General features: G+C 39.2%; 1 protein-coding gene across 1 annotated transcript; it reads left to right on the top strand.

Moving 5' to 3' along the window:
* The first annotated feature begins 1,296 nt into the window (after positions 1-1,296).
* On the top strand, positions 1,297-21,713 carry LOC139462697 (uncharacterized). Its single transcript, XM_071244525.1, has 11 exons — positions 1,297-1,312; positions 2,236-3,143; positions 10,162-10,243; positions 12,945-13,145; positions 13,924-14,121; positions 14,506-14,700; positions 15,114-15,305; positions 15,733-15,924; positions 19,355-19,552; positions 20,124-20,235; positions 21,085-21,713. The coding sequence occupies exons 1-11, from the start codon at positions 1,297-1,299 to the stop codon at positions 21,281-21,283; spliced, it is 2,493 nt and encodes an 830-aa protein (XP_071100626.1). The 3' UTR covers positions 21,284-21,713.

Below are 21,713 nucleotides of genomic sequence, written 5' to 3'. Positions count from 1 at the left end.
AGAAATTATCAGTTTTTCTGATGTTTCAATATTCCATAAGTAGCTCGAAACAGTGTGGACTTAAAACAACAGAGTCATCGAAGCACACTTATGTCAGAAACAGTGGCATCGCGCTGTGTCAGCATAAATGTATCGAAAACGTCATCTGTTTGAAATATGAATACCATATTGAAACTTTGACTTGCCATCTGTCACGTGATGAAATATGGATGAAAGAAGGATACATTGTACTTCCAGGGAATCCTTAATATGTAAGTAATGTCTTTGTCAAGGGAGTTGACTGTTGATCGTATTGAGAATCTTAGTTTGTTCCATTACACTCAATTCTGGGTATATTCTCAGTGAAACCACCACCTATAATCACAGGTCATGATTTGGTTGGCTGGTTTGTTGTTTAACGCCGCACTCAGCAATATTCCAGCTACATGACGGCGGTCTGTAAATAATCGAATCTGGACCAGACAATCCAATGATTGATATCATGAGCATCGATCCACGCAAGTGGGATCGATGACATGCATATTAACTTTTTACGGCAAGCATGGGTTGCTGAAAACCTATTCTACCCTGGAATATCCAGGTTATGATATAGGATTGTCACTGAATGTGGTTTCTGATGAACATGATGAGTGTTGGTATGTAGTTTGTCAAAAATGTACTGATACAACATATATGATAGCATATATATTACAGTCAATGTGTAAAGCGACTGAAATGTTCACTTTAGAGAACGATAAAATATTTGAGTCACTTAACAATTATTTTTACATATTTTATATTATGATGACAAATTCCAAACATTTGAAAGCTCTTTTTCATCACCCAATGATTGAAAATGATAGGGTTCATAGACAACTGAAGTCCATGTATGTTTTTTTTAAATGGTTTGGCTTCTAATCATTGTATAATAAGTCTATTGTGATGATTGTAAGCCCCATTGAACTTCTTTATGAATGTTAGTCTTTCTGACAGAAAAGTAATTGAAAAATGACGGAAATATTTTGGTGAAAACACACATTTTACTCATTGACTCATTTTACATATTGACTCTAAGATATACATGTGCAACATTATGTTTATCTCAATGGCATGAGGCTAATTCAACAACATGTTAAATTGAACAGCTATATATTTTCTTATGATCATTACTACCCCTGACTGTAGGACCGGATTGGGACTAACACGTGTGGTTTGAGGTCACGATGCTTGTACACTCAATCTGGCAAAGCTGTCCGTGTAAAAGGTAATTTGTAACATCGAGGTTTATTAGCTGTGTGTCGCGTATGTATATACTGCATGACCTCGGGGCTGGGTAAGAAGTATGATTTCGTCATGAATAGTAACATCAATCTACATCTCATCTGATTACTAATACCAGGTAAGGGAATGGTCACAAGTTTAAAGTTATTGAGAAGCCTGAAGAACTGGACAAAGAAAAGAGTGCTAATGCAAGATGTATGATAAATCAGAGCAGCAAAACTTAAACTTTTGCCACTGTGGACGTTGATGTAAACGATGTTTAATTGACCTATTCACGGGTTGTTATATTAATTATTATTTCGAAATAGTTATTATATTAATTTTTTGTTCAACACTTGTTAACAGAAAATAGAATGGAAGATTTGCTCAGAAATATATAGCGTCAATGCAATAGAATAGCCAGTTTTGATCATCCGTCGAAACAGATTCCATTTAGTGTAAAGGGTAAAATAGCTTTGAAAACATCATGCATGAACCACTGCACATCAGTTATAACACCAGATGTGTTAAGGTTGAACTGCATGAAAGTGAAAGTGTAGTCGTAATGTGTTGCTGTTCCTGTTCCTGTTGTTTATGAACCATTGGTATTTCAATTATTCTTTTGAGAAAAAACACACAAAATATGGTGAAAAGAAAACAGATAAGCTGATACATATAACATATATTTAGAGTTGTGCACTGTTTCTATATTTGCTTTGTTGAATGTATAATCGAATGTCTAATATCGGAAGCTTTGAATAATTCTAAAGAAAGTCCGAAATTAAAATAGACTGCATTTTCGTGATGATTGCTTTGCTTCAAACACTTCAGGTACATGTTTAGATATATGCTATGTTATTATATAAAGTTAACACTAATAGCAAGTCAGTAATGAATAAACAATTCTGGACATATTTCGTCTATGAATGCTTTTAACAATGAATATCATTGTAGTGTTATTATTAACATAATTAATTCTTGTTTACATATCTACAGATGAAAAACATAACTACTCGGAGAGTTCTCCACATGATAAGAAAAACATTTCAGAAAACAATCCACTTCACAAAGCATGTCTGGAAGGGGATCTTGGTCAAGTGAAGCGCATCTTGTCAAAGGGTCTGGTGGATATCAACAGTAGAGGAAAGGAACACGGCAGGACACCTCTCATGATAGCGGCCCATGGGGGACATCGAGAAATCTTTGACTTTTTAAAAGGTGGAGGAGCTAATATGTCACAAATGGATGATGACCGTAATAACATCCTACACTTGACCTGCCGCAGTGGAAAGGTGGAGATGGCAAGGTATATCATGTCACAGAACATTATTGATGTTAACAGTAGAGGCAAGGGTGGGAGGACATCAGTGATGATTGCGGCATTGTGGGGGCATATACACGTGTTTGGCCTACTTATCAGTAAAGGAGCAAACGTGTCGCTTGTCGATCAGAACAATGACAATATTCTTCATCTTGCCACTATTGGCGGACATGTGAACATAATGAAGTTTGTTCTCTCGAAGGACATTGGTGACATTGACAGTAGAGGGAAGTTCGGAAGAACCCCACTGATGAGAGCGGCATATTATGGCCATAGAGATGCGTTTGATTTTCTAGTGTGTATGCAAGGTAATGTATCACTATTGGATGATTACAATTGCAGCCTTCTTCACGTAGCAATTGATGGAGGTCATGTGCAGATGGTTAGGTATCTTCTGTCACAGGACTTTGTAGATATGAACAGTAGATGGGCGTCTGGGCGGACGTCGTTGATGCTTGCGGCGTATTTTGGACACAGAGAAATTTTTGATCTACTTGTTAGTAAAGGCAGTGATGTTTCTCATGTGGGTGATAATGGTGACAACATCCTTCATCGGGCCTGTATCGGGGGACATGTGAAGATGGTGAGTTATCTTCTATCACAGGATATAGTAGATATCAACAGTAGAGGAAGGTATGGGTGGACCTCATTGCTGATTGCGGCATATTTTGGACATAGGAAAGTGCTGAGCCTACTTCTGAATGAAGGCGGTGATGCTTCCCTGGTTGATTCTGCAGGTGACACCATCCTCCATTTGAGCTCTCTCAGGGGACATTTAAAGATTGTAAAGTATGTCTTGTCTCATGACATTGTGGACATTAACAACAGGAACAATAATAGGAACACGGCTGCCATGATAGCAAGGCAAAAAGGATATCATGCCATTTATGACCTTCTTATGGCGCGAGGCCGTAAAGCAAATTAAGTGCACGAAAGATTCAGCACCACTGTTAAACAAGTACTCACAAAGAAAGTGAAATTATAAACTACATTATTTATAGGCGAGTGCTGTCTGTTCCAATGAACCTCTTGTCTATACATGAGTAATAAAGTATTGCCGTGCGTGACGTTTCGTTTATTTGTTGTTTAACACATTTAGCAATATTCCAAGTATATGACCATGGTCTATAAACAATCGAATCGGGACAAGACAATCTAGCGCTTGACATCATGAGCATCGTCCTAAGTAATTGGGACACAATGACATGCGACAATGAAGTCAGCGAACTTGAAAACCTGATCTCGTTTGTCGCATCTTACTACAAGCGTGGGTTGCTGAAGGCTCCGTCTAACCCGGACAAGACCTCATAACAACACAGAACAATGAAGCCACATAGCAACTCCTTCAGTACAAGGGAGATAATCACGAAATCCATATTTATATACTAGTACTGAAACGCAACAGAAACGCAAAAGTAAAGAATAATGTATTTAAGTTTATGCATATACAATATGTAAGTGGGTTAATAGCTATAAACTCAAACTGAACATGATATTCCGTTGACCACCATTTGCATCCACTTTAGCATTACAACTTCGGAATCAATCAGACGGCTGTCAAGGGCCATAGGGATAAGTGGATATGCCTAGATAATGGCTGCCTGAAGAGGCTATCTGCAATTGTCATCATTTGGTGCAATTGTTCCAATCGTCTTGACAGTTCGCCACAAAAATGTTTGGTTGGATTTAAATTGGTGTTTACCACGAATTCTGGTGTTGGTGTTGTTGCGGGATGCCGTGTGTAGCCTTAGCTGAGTGGGGTCTTTGTGTCCTACTTGAAAATGTGTTGTTGGTGTTGAGCAAAAAGCGAGACTGCCTTGGATCTAAGATGTCTGGTCGATACGTGTTTAGCTGTTACCCCATTACCACTTACCACTCTGATCAAGAATATTTCAGGCCAGTGTCGGCCAGATGTCCGATTGCTGTAGAGAAGAGACAATATATTGTGAATTATTCTGTATAAGTATGAAGCGGGTGGATTTCGATGCTATATGTACTTTTCTGTCTACTTATGAATACTACAGAATTTATGTGACTACCAAACTCACAATAGATATGTGTACCCTACTCACACACATGAGTCCCAAAGAGGGACAGGTCAGATAAAATTGCTAAGGCAGAAGGCGACCTCTTAAACACTTAGTGCACCACCACCAACAACAAGAACAACAATAACTTTTGACAGAATGCAGCAAACTTTACGGTCATCAAGTTGGAGATGTATAGAAACAAGACAACTAGAAACAGAGCGAACAGAACATCCTCTACATGAGAACGCTTGATGTTGTTGTAGCTATTACACGGAAGATGCACTGCATTTCTTTCTTTCCCTTAAACAGTACATTTAGGCAAAATATGTATTATTTCGTTAAAGACTACGAATTAAATTCAATTCTAAATGGTAATTCACATTTAACGAATCTTGAAATTTTGAAATCAGATCACAGTTTTATTTTCTTGCCAATTCAGAGATTTTTACTTTGCTATATAAATACTGCGTTTTTGTTGTGCTGGGTGTAAATAACAACGTAGCTGTAGTTACGAAAGATAATCCAGTAATTAAACACTTCAGAACAATACTTATCTTTTATGTCAATTATATAATGTATGCTATTTCTTATGTCACTTTCAATACATTTTAATTTGTATGTGTATTATGTTTGGGAGCGGCATTCAGATAAGCAAAATTTGCTTGTTTGCCAATCCCTCCACTTTATGGAAATAAATATGTTTATATCACTAGAACGCTTCCATTAAATAGGTTACGAAATAAAGTAAAGTAAGCAGGGAATGCCCATAATTATAGATGCATAGCATTGTCAAATACTTTTGTGAAAGTTTTCACAACGGTTTGAAATGCCAGGCTGGAAAAATGTTAAAAATGTTTAAAGAAGGTTTGCAGCACCGTTGATGCCAATTTTGTCTGACATTCCATTTATTGATAAAATCATAAGACACGATACATTATTTTGTGTATTTGTCTACAACCAGAAAGCGTTTGGTAAATTTCTAACATTTTGTCGCTGTATGTATAACGAAATGAAATAGTTAATAAGTGTAGTCCCGAATTTTACTCTGGATTAGAAAGGGTGAAATATTATTACCACTGCTTATTTTCTTTTTATTGAAGATTTGGAAGTTTATTTTTAGTGGTAACACTTGAAGATTTAGAATGGAAGATTTAATTCTCTATCTACTACTATTTGCTGATGGCATGGTAATGATTAGTAAATCACCAAGTGACCGTCAAGATTGTTTGGATACTCTACACACTTACTGTCAAACATTGGGGTTGAAGGTTAAGTTAACATTGAAAAAAGTAAGGTTAACGTTGTTTTCAGAAAGTCAAATTTAACCGTTAATTCCATGGATCAATGCCCATCACTGGATTGTCTGATCCAGACTCGAATATTTACCCACATCCGTCATACAGCTTTGAATATTGCTGAGTGCGGCGCTATACAACAAACAAACAAACCTGTTAACCACACCAATACACACCCTTACAAATTGGTATTCTCTTTAATTATCTGGGAGTTAAACGGTCTTTAAATGCTAAACACATCAAAGCTGTAAAGGTTTTGAAATGCGAAAACATAAATTAGATATAAAGTCGTCTTTGGATTTGTTTGATACTTTTGTTTAGCACTATGGTTGAAAAAATTGGGATTGCTCATAAACTGAATGTATTGAAAAGGTGCAAAGAACATTTCTTAAGCAGTTGTTGGGTTTATAGCAGTGCGCAGGTAACATCTATGTGTGTGGGGAGACAACCATCCCGTAAAGTAAAGCCTTGTCACAAACCAAACTTCTATAGGAATAAGTAAAATCAAGTTTGGTGATATAAATTTCAGGCTATTCTAATCTCATCTGAAATGCATATACCCCTTTTGCCTCAAAATGAGTTTGACATTTCGTTTTTAGGAGCTTCACTTTTCCGACACTGCGCTCACCGTCTCGTATTATTACACTAATAAATGTAAATATGAAGTTACCTACCTATGGCTGTCAATCTGCTGCCTGTGACAATATTAATCTACCTTCGAAAGAATGTATCACATGTAAATAAACTTAAAACTTAAACTTTTTGAACATGCCATTGAAAGTCATTATATGAAACGAATAATTACAATATCGTTAATGAAAACATTACAATGGTATGCGTTATATATATAATATTTAATATTTTTAAACTTTTAGATATATATCCTTATCATACATTCACAAGTATATTGTCATGCAAATGTACCACAATAATTTGTCCACGAAACATGTTTAATGTCAAATGCGTAAAATTACAGGAAATGAATCTTTTTTGAAATGTCAGGATCGACTTGCGAGTACTGACAGAAGATGGTGACAGGAAGATAATAGGAAAGATGTGACACATCGATAGAAGCGAAAGCCATCGGAAGTCACATAGGCCGAGATAAGACACACTACAAATATTTGGAGAGATGAGATTTCAAAATAAGAAATACGAAATATGATTGCTGGCCAAAAGTTCAAAGCCTGACTAACTTCCAACTATGGGCCATAACAAGGTGAACCCCTAAATGTTGTACATTGTTTAGTCTGTTGAGGTCTGTTGAGGTCGTTTATATAAGTGACAGCCAGTTGAAAGTGATATAAGTCCAAATGGACACGGAAATGGAAAAGAACGAGTACTCCCCAAGAAATTTATGACCGCATGTCATAAGTGCCCTAGCTATTCCACTGCTAAACGTTGGGCAGCATTGTTTAAGGCTGTGAGAATAAGCCTTAATAATGACCTTGACGTCCCTCAACTTCCATCAATGAAGATTCAGACAAGGAGATATAAAAAAAACTAATACTGTCGGATAGACGTTTTGTCATTGCTGAACTTGAGGAAGTCACAGCTCTGAGTCATTGATCCATTGAAACTATTATCCATGAACATTTACAGATGAATAAGATATCTGCTCGTTTGGTGCCAAAGGGAAAAAAGCACTGACACTGCCAAAGAAAATTAAGCTAAAGTGCTAAAAGAGGAAAATTTCGTCAAATTGAAAAAAAAGATCCGTAACGGGTGATGAACCATGGGTCTACCAATATAATCCCGAGTCAAAATGTCAATCAATGCTATGGCGGTACGGGTATCCTCAAGAGAATTATAAACTCGACAATGCTAACATTAACTAGCCAACGACAAAACGGGTCAGTTCGGGGGATCCCTTTGCAAATGTTCAAATTCACTGCTGTTCTACTCATACATAATGGATGAATAGAAGGAAGTTTAAATGAAAAAAAAAAACCCAACAAAAACATTTTGTATTTCCAGTTTCGTGTTTGAGTAAAAAGAAGAAATGAATTTAGAGACACTGACCGCTTCCGTTGGTTTGTGGTAGAGCGTCCGTCCGGAAAGCAGACGGTCACGGGTTCGATCCCCTGCCGCGACATACGAAAGACGATAATTGTTTTGAATCGAAATTGATAATACATGTTACAGGTCATGTCGCTGAGTGAATGGTTTGTTTGTTGTTTAACGCCGAAGTCGGCAATATCAATGGACACAAACTTAAAAGAGAGGAGTAGGGCATGTGACGATCCTCTGCCATACAACTGTGGATTGTCTGATTCAGACTCGCTTTCTTACAGTCTGCCACCTTATAGCTGGAATATTGTTATGTGCGCCGTTACATACATATAAAAAATCAACGCCAGTCTCGAATGTCAAGTCAAAATCGTTGGAAAAGAATTTTATGGAAGCTTCACTGAATATATTTGATGACATATAGTGTTAGGGAAAAGGAGAAGCTCGTCCTGTCTGCACTCGTCAGTGGCACTCGCCACTCGAAATTCTTAAAATTTGGTTTCGATTGTGATTTACGGATTTCAAAACTATTTAAAAAACCCTTATTGTAAACTGACGAAATAGAGATCAGGGATTGAAAATGATTCAACGTGATTAAAGTAAATGATAATAGAATAAATTGTGTCTACTTTGTAATAGAATTTGCGTTGTAACTAAAATAAAATGATAAACGAAGTGCAGATGTACATTCCTTTCGATTGTTTTCTTATTTATCGAATACTTGTTTATTTTCAATTTGAAAAACTCATGAGGCAGTAACACATGTACATGGGATACATTCTTTTGACTTAAAATACTCTTCTCACAGCCGATACCTGATGACATCGCTTATTTTCCAGTGATCCATCGTTTTCACGTCTAATTTGCTTATTATACTCAAAGGAATCTGTTGCGTTAGAAAATCGAGATTATTTTCTGTCAATAACATTTTACGTTTAAGGGGTGTGGGGTAGCCCAGCATTTAACGCTCCCCTTCACTATGCGGAATGCATGGTCTTGATTGCCCTTATATGGGAACAATGTGTGCATAAAAGCGAGGAAACCTGTTTGCTAATTATAAGAGATCTCTGCTGACAATCCCGGCTATTTGGCGAGCGTATGCTTATGAATCGAATAGTGATGTTAGCCCATTTTTAGTGTTTTCTACATTTCTTAACTTTAAAAAAGCTCGAGCCAAAATGTTATTTGGTCTGCGTTACACCATTTAAGGCCTTAATAAAACTTTCAAAACGTTTTATGGTAGACACGCAATTCAATGACAAAAAATATGTCCGATGCAATTCCTTTTTTGATTTGCCCCATGTGATGCCATGCTTTTTCGGGTGAACAATTGACTTTCCTTGGTTGGGTAGGATCGCGAAAACCTGATATCGTTAATATTTAGTCGAGATTGCGAATGCTTATTACCAGACCGATTCTGACAATATTCCAAACGTATCACGGCGTTGAATACTATTGACTGGCTTCAACCAACCAACGAACGGCAGTGGTAAATAGAGAGTGAGTATGGTTTTACGCCGCTTTCCGCAATATTCCAGCAATATCACGCCCGGGAACACCAGGAATAGGCTTCAGACATTGTACCCATGTCGGGAATTGAACCCGGGTCTTCGACGTGACGAGCGAACGCCTTAAACCACTTCCCGATTGCCCCAGTGGTGAATAGAGCGGCATGACGAGCCGAACAATGTCACACTCGCGATATGTGTAACTTGAGAAAGCATATACCAGTGAAAGGTGACATTCAAAAATTACTTTTTATTTGTTACACAGTAGAAGTACGCATGTAGAAATAGCATTTCTTTGTAATCTCTGTTATACAAGTATGGGCATTAATGCATTGCGCATTTATAAATGAGTATCTTCTCTGAGGTGTGAATGAGTCAGTGAAGAGATCAGCATTAGTTCTGTTATGCCTAACACACAGCGCACATGTACATTGTAAGTCCACGCAAACCCCATTCAAATACTTGGTCGCACAAACAGATGTTTTAACACGCACCTGAGATATTACTTAAGCGTAATCGTATTCTATTCATGGGCGTCGGCAGCGTGAACATTCTCTTTCTTGAAATGACACCCTAACGGGTCGTGGGTTTCCTTTAGCTTTAGGTAACAGTCAAATAAAGATCAACATTCCGTTATTAGTTTCTGTCACTGATACAAAGTTTACTTAGTTCAGATCGTCTTTAGCTACCACATATGGTAACGTGAATGTAGACGATGTGTATGCAGTTCATGTTGAGCCTGACGCTGTTGTCGGCAAATTAGCAATCCGGTTGCTGAGAATATGCCATTAGTATTTTCATGGATTTTCCTCCTTTGGATTGTGCCGTCATATTCGCTAGGTAAGATATTTTATTTGTACCTTTAGATGTAGCTGTAACACCCAAGTGGTGTAAGATGTACATTGATAGACACATTGATAGACTACCTCGTTTATACGTCTCTTCATATTTTAACTTATTCTTTGGCCAAACTCTGTTTACATAACTTTCTTTTGATATAGCCAGTCTGTTATGAGATGTAAAGTATTTGTTGAAATACTTTCTCAAAGACATTATCGATGACACAAAATACTAAAATCCAAACCAAATTGAAGTGAAATGGTAAGGGATTTATGTGTACACTGAGAAAGTGGACATTTATATTGACATGAAACATGTATGCTTGTAACAATGAATCAACAATATGTTCGACCAACTAGGTATGCCTGCATTGTCCAACTTTACTTCATAGATCTTAGTCAGCTGATCGATCTCGCATGAATCATTAAATGACGTGGACTAATCAAAACACTGTGTTTAACGCACACCATATTGTTCAAACTGCGATTAAGTGTGAATGAAAGAATACAAAAGATGACACGATGCTTCTTCAGTGGCAAAAACGGGCAGCTTTATTACATAACAATACAGACGGAAGTCGCGACAAGCAGTGTTACACAGTTCACAGCAATGCAGTTACATTGCTTGCGTCCGAGGTTTAGATGGGTACACATCGAGACGCAATGGAGTAACTACCAAATCATGACCAAATGGGCCGGAACATACACATCAAGACCAAATGGGCCGGAATATACACACCATGACCAAATGGGCCGGAATATACACATCATGACCAAATGGGCCGGAATATACACATCATGACCAAATGGGCCGGAATATACACATGACCAAATGGGCCGGAATATACACATCATGACCAAATGGGCCGGAATATACACATCATGACCAAATGGGCCGGAATATACATATGATCAAATGGGCCGGAATATACACATGACCAAATGGGCCGGAATAGAGATGACAGTTCAGTTCATCCTCCGAGGCTAAACACAACGTGAGGCATGAGCTGCAGTCCATCCTGTGTCATTACATACACTGTCATCCTCTGTGGTTTGGGTACACTATATGAGGTGCAGTTAGCATGTTGAGGCTGAACTTACTTACAGTTAATGAGTGTTAATGAGAAAATATGAGTTGCCTGCCACGACCTCCGCCAACTATTGCTGCACCAAGTTATATAGTATACTGGTGGGAGGCACTGAAACACGAAGAAAATTAGAGCACTAAACACATCCTTATGCATTCAGTGAATCATTGATTTATATTGCTAATGAACAGATATGCATACTCATTATGCGAGAAGTATGATGCAAGAAGTATTGATTTACCAAACTTGGTCCTGATGAAAAACATGTTTACATTACAATATTAACACGTAAACCCATTGACAAAGAAAGCAAAATTGGGCTGGGAGGGAAGGGATAAATAATATGTTGCCTATGAAATTCGCGTTTGGCTGCTTGCTGGTGTACGCAGAAAGAGACTTGATGCAGTCACGTGCGTCACGTGATCGGTTTACGATTACCAAAACACTGGTGTAAGGGAGGCAAATCCACTGAACTGTGGTAGGGTGCCTAACCTCCTACTCAAACAAATTTGGTTCATACTGGCTTTCACAAATTAGAGTGAGTGAGTGAGTATGGTTTTACGCCGCTTTTAGCAATATTCCAGCAATATCACGGCGTGGGACACCACAAATGGTCTTCACACATTGTACCCATGTCGGGAATCGAACCCGGGTCTTCGGCGTGAAGAGCTAACGCTTTAACCTCTAGGCTACCCGACCGCCCTCACAAAGTAGATTGTGTTCAGTTGTAACAAAAAAATTCAGTCATCGATTTTAAAAAAATAAAGAGCTGCAACGTAAAAGAAATATGGTTTTGACATTACGTTGACATCGTACAAAAATCGCCAAAAATAAACTGTAGGATGTGTATTGCAATATAACACACTCATAGTGCGGCTGCATCACTTGCAAATGTTTATATTCAGGGCAAGTTCCAGAGTTCGATCTGTTATCATGTTCAGCTTCATTTTGTTGCCACAGCTGACATGTCTTGCAACTTTTAAGGCGTTTAAGGTGCTGTGTCTCAGCTATGATGAGTGAGTGAGTTAAGATTTATAGTCACATCGGCAGTATTTCAGCCATATCGTGACTAAATCAAGTTGTACATTAGAAATATAGACATTACAATCTGTCGACAAAGGACAGCAAAAACACTAGACTATCACAGATGCAGATTTTAAAACTAGCATATCATAATAAAATTCATAACAATTGATAACAGTACAAAATAAAAAAGGGCTATAGATCACCAATAACCAAAGGTAGGTCACCATAGTAGGTCAGCTATGATGACATAATATTAAGATTATATTACCTGTATTGAATATGTCTTAAGAAGAACCTTCAACGATGTTGTCGTTGCAAGATATAAACAGCTGATTTGCTGTTTTGTCCCTTGTTTTATAAGGTGTACACCTCTGGATGTAAATGCATGTTGGTTTTCAAACCAGGTCTCAGCAGCGCAAGCATACCTGATCAAACGTTGCAAATTCAGTTTCGTCAAAAGGATCATTTATCAAAATATGTGATAACGATAGCTCTCTGTGGTGTCTGTTTTGGTGGATGATTGAGCCTATGATTCTATAGCGTTATAATGGGAGAGAATACTGAACGTAACGACACTGTTTTTTTCAGATGTGAATGGCGGTGTTTCTGAATGGCTGGCATGGACTGAGGTTCAGTGTGATCAAACATGTGGGAACAATGTCACAGGCATCTCGATAAGACAGAGGCTCTGCGATGACCCATTACCAGAGGGGAATGGAATGACATGTGAACAACAAGGCCATAAGTTGCAGGATTCTCGTCGGATACCCTGCAATCTGACGTCATGCGGTGAGAGAAGTGTAACGCGGCAGTATGTAGCTGTTCATGCGAGACTTTTGACAAATACATATTTCTGAGCATGTGAAACAGTCCTCACAATATTATCGATCAAAGTGAGTGAGTTTAGTTGGATATTACCGTATTCAAAGTTCTATCTCGACTTCTAGGAACAGCAACACTTGCAATGTTGGACGAACACCTAAAGCGAACGTAACCGATTGTATTAATATTTTGATGAAACAATTTGGAATAGGCATGACGTTTGGTTGGCAAAATTGAGGATCAGGGACCAAGCACAGCGCCAGAGAATAATCATCCCCCATGTATCACCTGGGCTTCGTCATATAAAGGAGTTGCAGCTGATGTAGACCCGCAAGTGAAGGGGGTTCTTAGGCGTTTAACCACTTTTAAAAAGGAAAATATCTAATGTCATGTTTTGTGTGGAAAGATATTTAGGCTCATAGTTTTAAGTTTAAAAAATCTGCTTTTGCAACTGTACCTGAAATTCATCTACCCGCACTTCTCAAATGATGGGTCCCTTAGAAGACCTATCCGAAATTTGATCTCATAGTACTGTACACAATTGAACACACTGTCACACTACTTATATTAACTTCAGCATTAAAAGCGACAAAACCCTTCCCATATCCACAAGAAATCTCTGCCAAAAGTAGAGTTGATTGGACGATACCCTCCATATCTCTAGCTTGCGTTTATGAATCAGTTTCAAGTAGTCATGAAGCACTTAAGTTTTAAAACAACTAATAGTTGGTTTGATTTGAAACAGGTGAGGTTATTAATGGTAACTACAGCGAATGGAGCGAATGGGAAGGTATATGCCCAAAGACATGTGGAGTTATGGTTCAACTTGAACTTAGAAGAAACAGGAGCTGTGACAACCCTCCACCAAGGAATGGTGGATCATGTGCCGATCACGATTCTGAAATAAAGAACGGACTGTGTGAAGGAATAGCCCGATGCCCAGGTAATGTATCTATTTAAGTATAATTGTCGATTTGATCATACATAAGCTTTGTTTGTTTGCTATATGACGGCTAAATAATCGACTGTAGACCAAACAATGATTGACATCATGAACGCCGATCCACACATTAGGCATACGATGGCATAGAATGATATATTATGTGTGGGTAGATGTATCATTAAACGCCTATATTTATATTAATACGTTGACTCTTAATACAGCAAACTAATACCTATATCTATTAAAACTGCTTGCTTCGGTTAATAGACTGATATGGCCTACATTATTCTCATTATGTTCCACAAGTTAGGTGACTACAGGTGTATAATTACAAAGTACTTGTTCGAATATATCTTTCGACTTACATTCCTTTAAAAACTGTAGATGCAGTTAATGGAAGTTACGAAAGTTGGGGTGCCTGGGTAGAAGAATCATGTCCTGAGACTTGTGGAATCAACGTTGCATCTAGACTGAGACGAACCAGAACATGTACTGAACCTTTGCGAGGCGGGCTGTCGTGTCAAGGGCCAAATTCTCAAGAAAAAAGTGGGATTTGCAAGGATATATCACCATGCAAAGGTAAGATATTATATTTTCAGTGTTTGCATTGTATAGCACTGCACTTCATACCGAAATATTTCAAAAAAGAAATAATACCTATTGTGAGAAATATGGTATTATTTCATTGCATAACCCTCATAATCTTTTCAAAAGGTGCTTTTTCCAATCGGTCAAAATGATTTGTGGACTATTCAACAGTAAATACAAGTTAATGATCAGATTATGTGCGATAAAGTTGCTTTTGGCGAATTTTGCAACGCAGATGTTATCAATTGTGCGTTCAAAAATCAATATTACAAAGGACGTAATAAAATATATCAATTACGAGTGGATGATGAATCTAAGGTTGACATTTGGAGAATACTATTATCAGCCGAGAAGTTAAAGCATATGACCATCACTCTCTGTTTGTTGTATCTATGTTTCCGCAGTGCATGGTGGCGTGTCTGAATGGGGCGAGTGGGACAAACCACGATGTAATGTAACTTGTGGGGAGAATGCCACGGGAACGTCACTGAGACTCAGAAGATGCAATAATCCCATACCGGAGTATGGTGGATTATTTTGTAATGACACACTTCAGGATAACGTGTTGTCATCTTGTGGTTTGGACCCCTGCCCAAGTATGTACAGGTGCTACCGTATAATAGTAATGACCACATTATGTACAGGAGATACTATGTTTAGATGTCTTTTATTTCAACGACAGCTACGTTTAATGCAACATCGTAAGATAAAAATATAATCATAAATAAAAACATTATTGTGTTTTGCATAACATTTACATTTTATTTATTAACTGAAAGGGAAGACATGGGCAACCCTTTTTGTGATGTGACCCTCGGACCCTTATTGTCCTGTCACGTGTTGACGTAGTGTCATGAATAGTTCACAAGCAGGACTTGCCCGAACCGTGTGCTCATGTGTGTACAGTGTATTATAACGTCCAGATTATTCGCAAACAATTACATGACATGACACCCATCGTTTCGGCACAGTCTAGTTCGTAATCTTCAGGATATGTAACTTACGAATCTGTTTTAATTGTAGTTGATAGCGGAATGTCCGAATGGGGAGAATGGGATGACCCTGAGTGTCCTGAAACCTGTGGACGTAATGCAACGAAGAAGGTGACAAGGAACAGGACCTGCACTAATCCTGTCCCACAGTTTGGTAGCGCCAACTGCTCGGGGCATCTAACGGACACCGAAACGAGAAACTGTAACCACACGGAATGTCCGAGTATGTACATGTTCCGTGTTTTGTACCCTAAGGTTGTCTCATGGTTTAAGATCTAATATATTAGACCCGTGAAGATCCAGGGTAGAATAGGTCTTCAGCAACCCATGCCTGCCATAAAAAGGTGCCTATGCTCTTCGTAGAAGGCGACTAACGGGATCGGGTGGTCAGGCTCGCTGATTTGGTTGATGCATGTCATCGATCCCCATTGCGTGGATCGTTGCTCATGATATCAATCACTGGATTGTCTGGTCCAGACTCGATTATTTACAGACCGCCGACCATATAGCTGGAATATTGCTGAGTGCGGCATTAAAACAACAAACTGTTCATACCATTTCGGGTATGGATGGATAACTGAAACAATTATAGTATGCGGTGGAAGAGGAAGATGTTACGAAACACTACAAGTTTTAACTGCTTTCCTGTTGATGGATGATCCCAAATTTCTTGTGAGTTGCGTCATCAACGCCACGAAGGTTGTCACCAGAAACAGGCAATGTACTCTTTCGCAATATGGCGGGGCAAAATGTGATGGATATTTGGGGGAAAGCGAAATTCGAAACTGCCTCCCAATGAAACCCACCCACCGAGGCCTCCACAATAATGAATGTGGAACTGTTAGTCTAGATCACGTACAGAGGGGTACACAAAGTACGTGATCTAGACTACCGGTTGTCGGACTTTCATTTTTGGTGGCTGGTTGGGTTAGATCGCTGATTTTGAGTGCTGGCGATTAGTTTCCTCACTCTGGCAGTGTGGGTTCGAATCCCGGACAGGACTTCCCAAAAAAGTACGAGAATCTGTACTTTACTCAGAAAGTGTTATCCCAAACAATGTTTGTTACATTTGACCACTTTCTAAATGGCATTGTGTCTTCATATTGCAATATACATGGGCGCATCAATCTAGCATAGGTGTTATTTCTGAAACATCTTAAGAAATGATATGTATTTGAATGTTCAGGGGATGATAATGTTACCAATTGGTCAGCGTGGTCTGGCCCGTCATGTACAGCCGCATGTGGTGCAGACTAAGAGGGGAAGTTGTTAAGAAAAAGAACGTCCAATTATATCAGCTGTAAGTCAGAACTATTAGAGACTCAGCCGATTGGATGTGGTCTTCCCAGGTTATTAAAACTATTGCGTAAATGGAAATACGTATTTTTGTTTACGGTAGAATCCTATCCTTTGACAAAACGTATGTCAATATTATTCTAAGCACTTCCATGCTTCCATCAACTAAATAAAGCAATTTCTGCTCTGTTTTCAACAACAGTGTTAGAAGCAGCCCGCTGTGATCAAAAGGCATACTCCTAAAGTGAGTGTTAATCTCGCAGAATGGACAAGGGGGTGTTTGGAGAACGAACAGATCGGTTCCTTACGTCCTCAAGTGGCACTTGTTTTTGGATAAAAGAACAACGTGCCACACCTGTATATTTAAGACAAATTGAAATTGTTATTTTATCACAGTTAATGGGATTGTGTGAACGTGGTCGTCCTGGTCGATATTTCCATGCTCAAGAACATGCGGTGTTTCTGCAACAACCACAAAGAGTAAAAATAGCACATGTACCTATCCTTCACCCAGGCACGCTGGAGACGATTGTGTGGACCATTTGATGGAAACCAATATAATACCTTGTGATGTTCCACCATGTGAAGGTGTGTTGGTGCATTTGCCTCATGTGAGAGATTTGCCGCTAAAAGAGTAGTTCAATGTAAAACGATGCGTCCGCTTAATTTAGGAGGAACGTTCCACATCGTCGCGGTACGATTGTTTGCTATTTGACATGTTATCGAAACTTACCGTCCGATATATAAGGGGGCACGGGTGGCCCAGTCGTCTTATGCGCCGCGATTCGCTGTGCAGAGTTGCGTCCCTTGAGCACGCCAGAAACCTATGATTGTGGGTTCGAATCCCGGTTCGCTCAGATTATGTTTGGGTTTGCTGAACGTCCAGGTAATAATGTCAGCCTACTGTTTCAAAGTTGTCTAATGTGTTCGCGATTGACACCATTTTTGTTAAAGATTGTATCTGTTACAAGGTCTGGATCTGGTTTTACAAAAAAACTACGATGGCTTTATTCTGTGTTTATTTTGCATGTCAAAATTCATGTGAAAATTCATTTAATCGCTGTTTATTCAAAATCGTGATAATGTGGTGTGCACAAAGCAAAACATATGCTTAACACTTATGTACGTAGTCAGAGTCAGCTTATTTCAGTCAGACCACTTCCGTGGTCTTGTGGTAGACCCGGGGTTCGATCCCCCGCCGCGTCATACCAAAAGCCGTTAAAAGATGGTACTTATTGTTGCTCGGCATTTAAGGGGATAAAACAAGGACTGGTCGGCTCGGAGTCAGTATACTGTGTCTGGATGGGGTATTCATGTTAAACTGCCGCATGGTATCTCAGTGGGCTTGCACTATAAATCGGCATCAGTCTAGTCAGATTAGTACAAGCAGCTTCACACACTGTGCCGGGTTGCGTCCCTTTGGCACGCCAGAAACCTATGATTGTGGCTTCGAAGCCCTTTTCGCCCCGATTATGTTTCTAGTTTTGTTAGCACCATACCCTTGCGGGTGGGTTTCACCGAAGTGGTAAACGTCTGAGACCTGAGATCAATTGATATAACTTGAATACTGTTAAAAGCGGCGTTAAACCCAACTCACTCACTCACTCTGGCTCATAGCATTCATTCACCTGACGAAGGAGTAAGCATATACTCCGAAACGTCGTGTTGCACCATAAAGTATCCCCCTTAAATCTAAGTACGTTAAATATGTTATAATGTCAGAAGGTAAATACAACTCAACGTTTTGAAGCGGCCTATAATGCTTATAGTACATACATTAAGACGAAGTGGATTTGTCATTCGACCAACTTTGCTGAATATTGTATATGTCAAACACTCTTTTTTTCAGCGGAGATTACGTTTCAGTTAAGCATATTTCACAATCTGACTATTTAAAACGTGTTAAATTGGACTCAAGGCCTGTATAATTTCTTAAAGCTTCGGACCACATGGATTTCTCGACAAATATTATTTTTCAAAGTCTCAAAACGTGGTATTCGATTGAATGTAATAAACTCAGGAGCGCAGTTATCATAGGAAGATATGATGTCATACAAGGTACAACGGCGCCATATCATCCAGAGTAACTATTTGTCTGTCTCAGGATGTAGGTACATGTACGTGTTGAAAGAGACCGCTCGGGAAATTCCGGAAAACCTTTTCTATTTTCAGCGCCCAAAAAACAGTTTTTGGTTCAAGAATTGCTCTTGAAATTGTGAAAAAGATGCTGAAATTATGTCATGGGGTTTCCGGAGATCATCTACTGAATGATACCTACAAACCACACATTACTTTATATCTATTTTCTGTCTGCCTTGTAAGTGAGTCGTTGGTTCAGACACAATAATATGTTTTAGTGCATGGACAACCCGGCTTGTGGTCAACGTGGATAGACAATCCATGTCCTGCCACTTGCGGACCAGTAACAACGAAACATCTGGTGCGGAAAAGAAACTGCTCAGACCCAGAACCTGCCTATGGTGGGCGGAACTGTACAGATCCACTCTTGGAGACAAAGATCGGAACATGTGGTGGAGTTGATTGCGAAGACCCAGGTGAGTATTGAACACACAACGGCAAAGCCACAGAACAGCCAGGCTCGACTCCACCGGGCACAATAGTCATACTTATATGGATGGATCACGGAAAGTCACTGATGACACCAGGGGTCACTAATGTCACATGTGTCATGGGGATTATGTGCAATAACGATTGATTCATGTCGATATTCTGTTCATGTTAGGTTTCCAGTGTCAGCTGGAGGCACGGATGGCCCAGTCGACCAAGGCGCCGCGATTCGCTGTGCAGAGTTGCGTCCCTTGGGCACGCCAGAAACCTATGATTCGAATCCCGGTTCGCCCCGATTATGTTTCTAGATTTGTCAGCCGTGACCATACCCGTGCTCTTGGGGCTTCCTCCGACTGAAACATTGTGCAAACCGGCATGAAACAAAGCTGTCGCACTCACGCACACAAACGTTTATTTTCACACGAACATCGGAGTGTGTTCTTCGGTGTGTACTGGAAGTGTCTTCACGCTGCCGTATGTCGCTATTGCTGTACCTGCTTTTCATTATGTCATATTCTTCTTTTGACAGAAGTTTTATTTTGATAAATATGATTTCAGTTATCCCCACAACGGTGAGTTATCTCCTGATCGGGATAAGTGGTTCCCTGGCTGCACTGCTGGTCGTTACTATAGTAGTCATGGCATCTGCAATCTACTTTCACAAGAAAAAGTAAGCTCAAGGTGTTTTTGTCAGTGTCAATGTTTCTTTGTTTGTTGTTTAACGCCGCACTCAGCAATATTCCAGCTATATGATAGCGGTCTATAAAAAAACGAATCTGGACCAGACAATCCTGTGATTGACATCATGAGCATCGATCCACGCAATTTGGATACGATGACATGCATAAGCCAAGACAGCGAGCCTGTCCACCCGATCCCGTTAGTCGCCTCTTACGACAAGCATAGTCGCCTTTTACTTAAGTATGGATTGCTGAAGACCTATTCTACCCAGGTAGCGTGTCAATGAGCATTCTCAGAACAGAATGTGAGCTGGGGACACTAAATCCTATTTATATGTCTTTGAGCACAACTCTAAATTCATTTGAAAGATATCGATAGTTGGGCAATACGGTAATCGTGTGTACACAGTATAAAAAGGCAATTTTTCGTTTTTATTGACGTTAATGGCGAGATTAACATAAAAACAGTCCGGACCATGGACCTTTCTGTTCATGATGTGGCTGTGGGTCAAGATCAAGACTCTTCATGACCTAATGGAAACGACATAGTGCATTTCTTCTACATTCATTTTCCTTTTAAGTAGTAGTAAGGTGTTATGATAGGTTTGCGTGCATACATATATAGGTTGTCGACATGATTGTCGGAAACAAACACATATAGAGACACATGATTCCCTCTAATATAACTAATCCTAATGTGTTTACTGTTGTGCTGATTGGACCATGCTGATGACACTATTATTTTGAAATAACTTTATTATATGGAATGTTTGAATCGGTTCGGTTCAGTCCCGCCACATTGGATATCTTGGTTTTATGACTCTTCACCAATGTTTCAGATCAAATGTTGAAGACAATGAACCACCATCTGAATCCTCAGAAACGGAGCCTTCAGAAGCAGGGACAGATGTTGATCACGACACAACAATTAGTAGTATAAGTTTGGATCTAAAACTGTGGGAACCAAGAAACCCGGATATTTTGCAAAGCCAGGAAGAACTAGTCGCAACCATGGACATACCCTCAAGGGAGTATTAGGTGCATCGTGAATGGGTCATCAGAGAGAAGCTTCATACATTGTTTCCGTGTACTCAGGGTTTAGGCGGGAGGGGCAAACGTTTGAACCAATAGGCTACCCCATAGTCAAGGGAGTATATACTGACGGTAGTGTAGGAGACTTTGAATGGTAATATAAATGTTTTTGGGGAAACAACCTCACTGTTTCTTCAATGCTCGCTGATCTCAAGTGATTTAACCCTTAACAAGAAAAAAATTGTCAATTCGTGATGTTTGTCGATATATAGTTTTACGTCTATTTTATACAAAGTGTTAACCATTTTTCAGGGGATAATCATTCTGCATAAAGGTGTGATGATGTCATTTAGGGTAAGGTGCAGGTTACTATGCTAGAGAGAAAATGTCTCTCAAAATGTGCAATAATTGTGTTTTGTTATTAACAATATGTTCT

Source organism: Haliotis cracherodii, unplaced genomic scaffold (assembly GCF_022045235.1).
Source record: "Haliotis cracherodii isolate W230 unplaced genomic scaffold, xgHalCrac1.p SCAF_15, whole genome shotgun sequence".
In the NCBI taxonomy this organism is placed as follows: Eukaryota; Metazoa; Mollusca; class Gastropoda; order Lepetellida; family Haliotidae; genus Haliotis; species Haliotis cracherodii.
Note: the sequence above shows the minus strand (reverse complement) of the source record. Positions and strands in the feature narration are given on the sequence as shown.

What these genes read in the sequence shown, in the direction of transcription:
- LOC139462697 (XM_071244525.1), top strand. An exon ending in TCGGGGGACATGTGAAGATG is followed by an intron (nt 3,144 to 10,161) that starts GTGAGTTATCTT and finishes TGTTGTCGGCAA; the next exon opens with ATTAGCAATCCGGTTGCTGA. An exon ending in TGGTTTGGACCCCTGCCCAA is followed by an intron (nt 15,306 to 15,732) that starts GTATGTACAGGT and finishes TTTTAATTGTAG; the next exon opens with TTGATAGCGGAATGTCCGAA.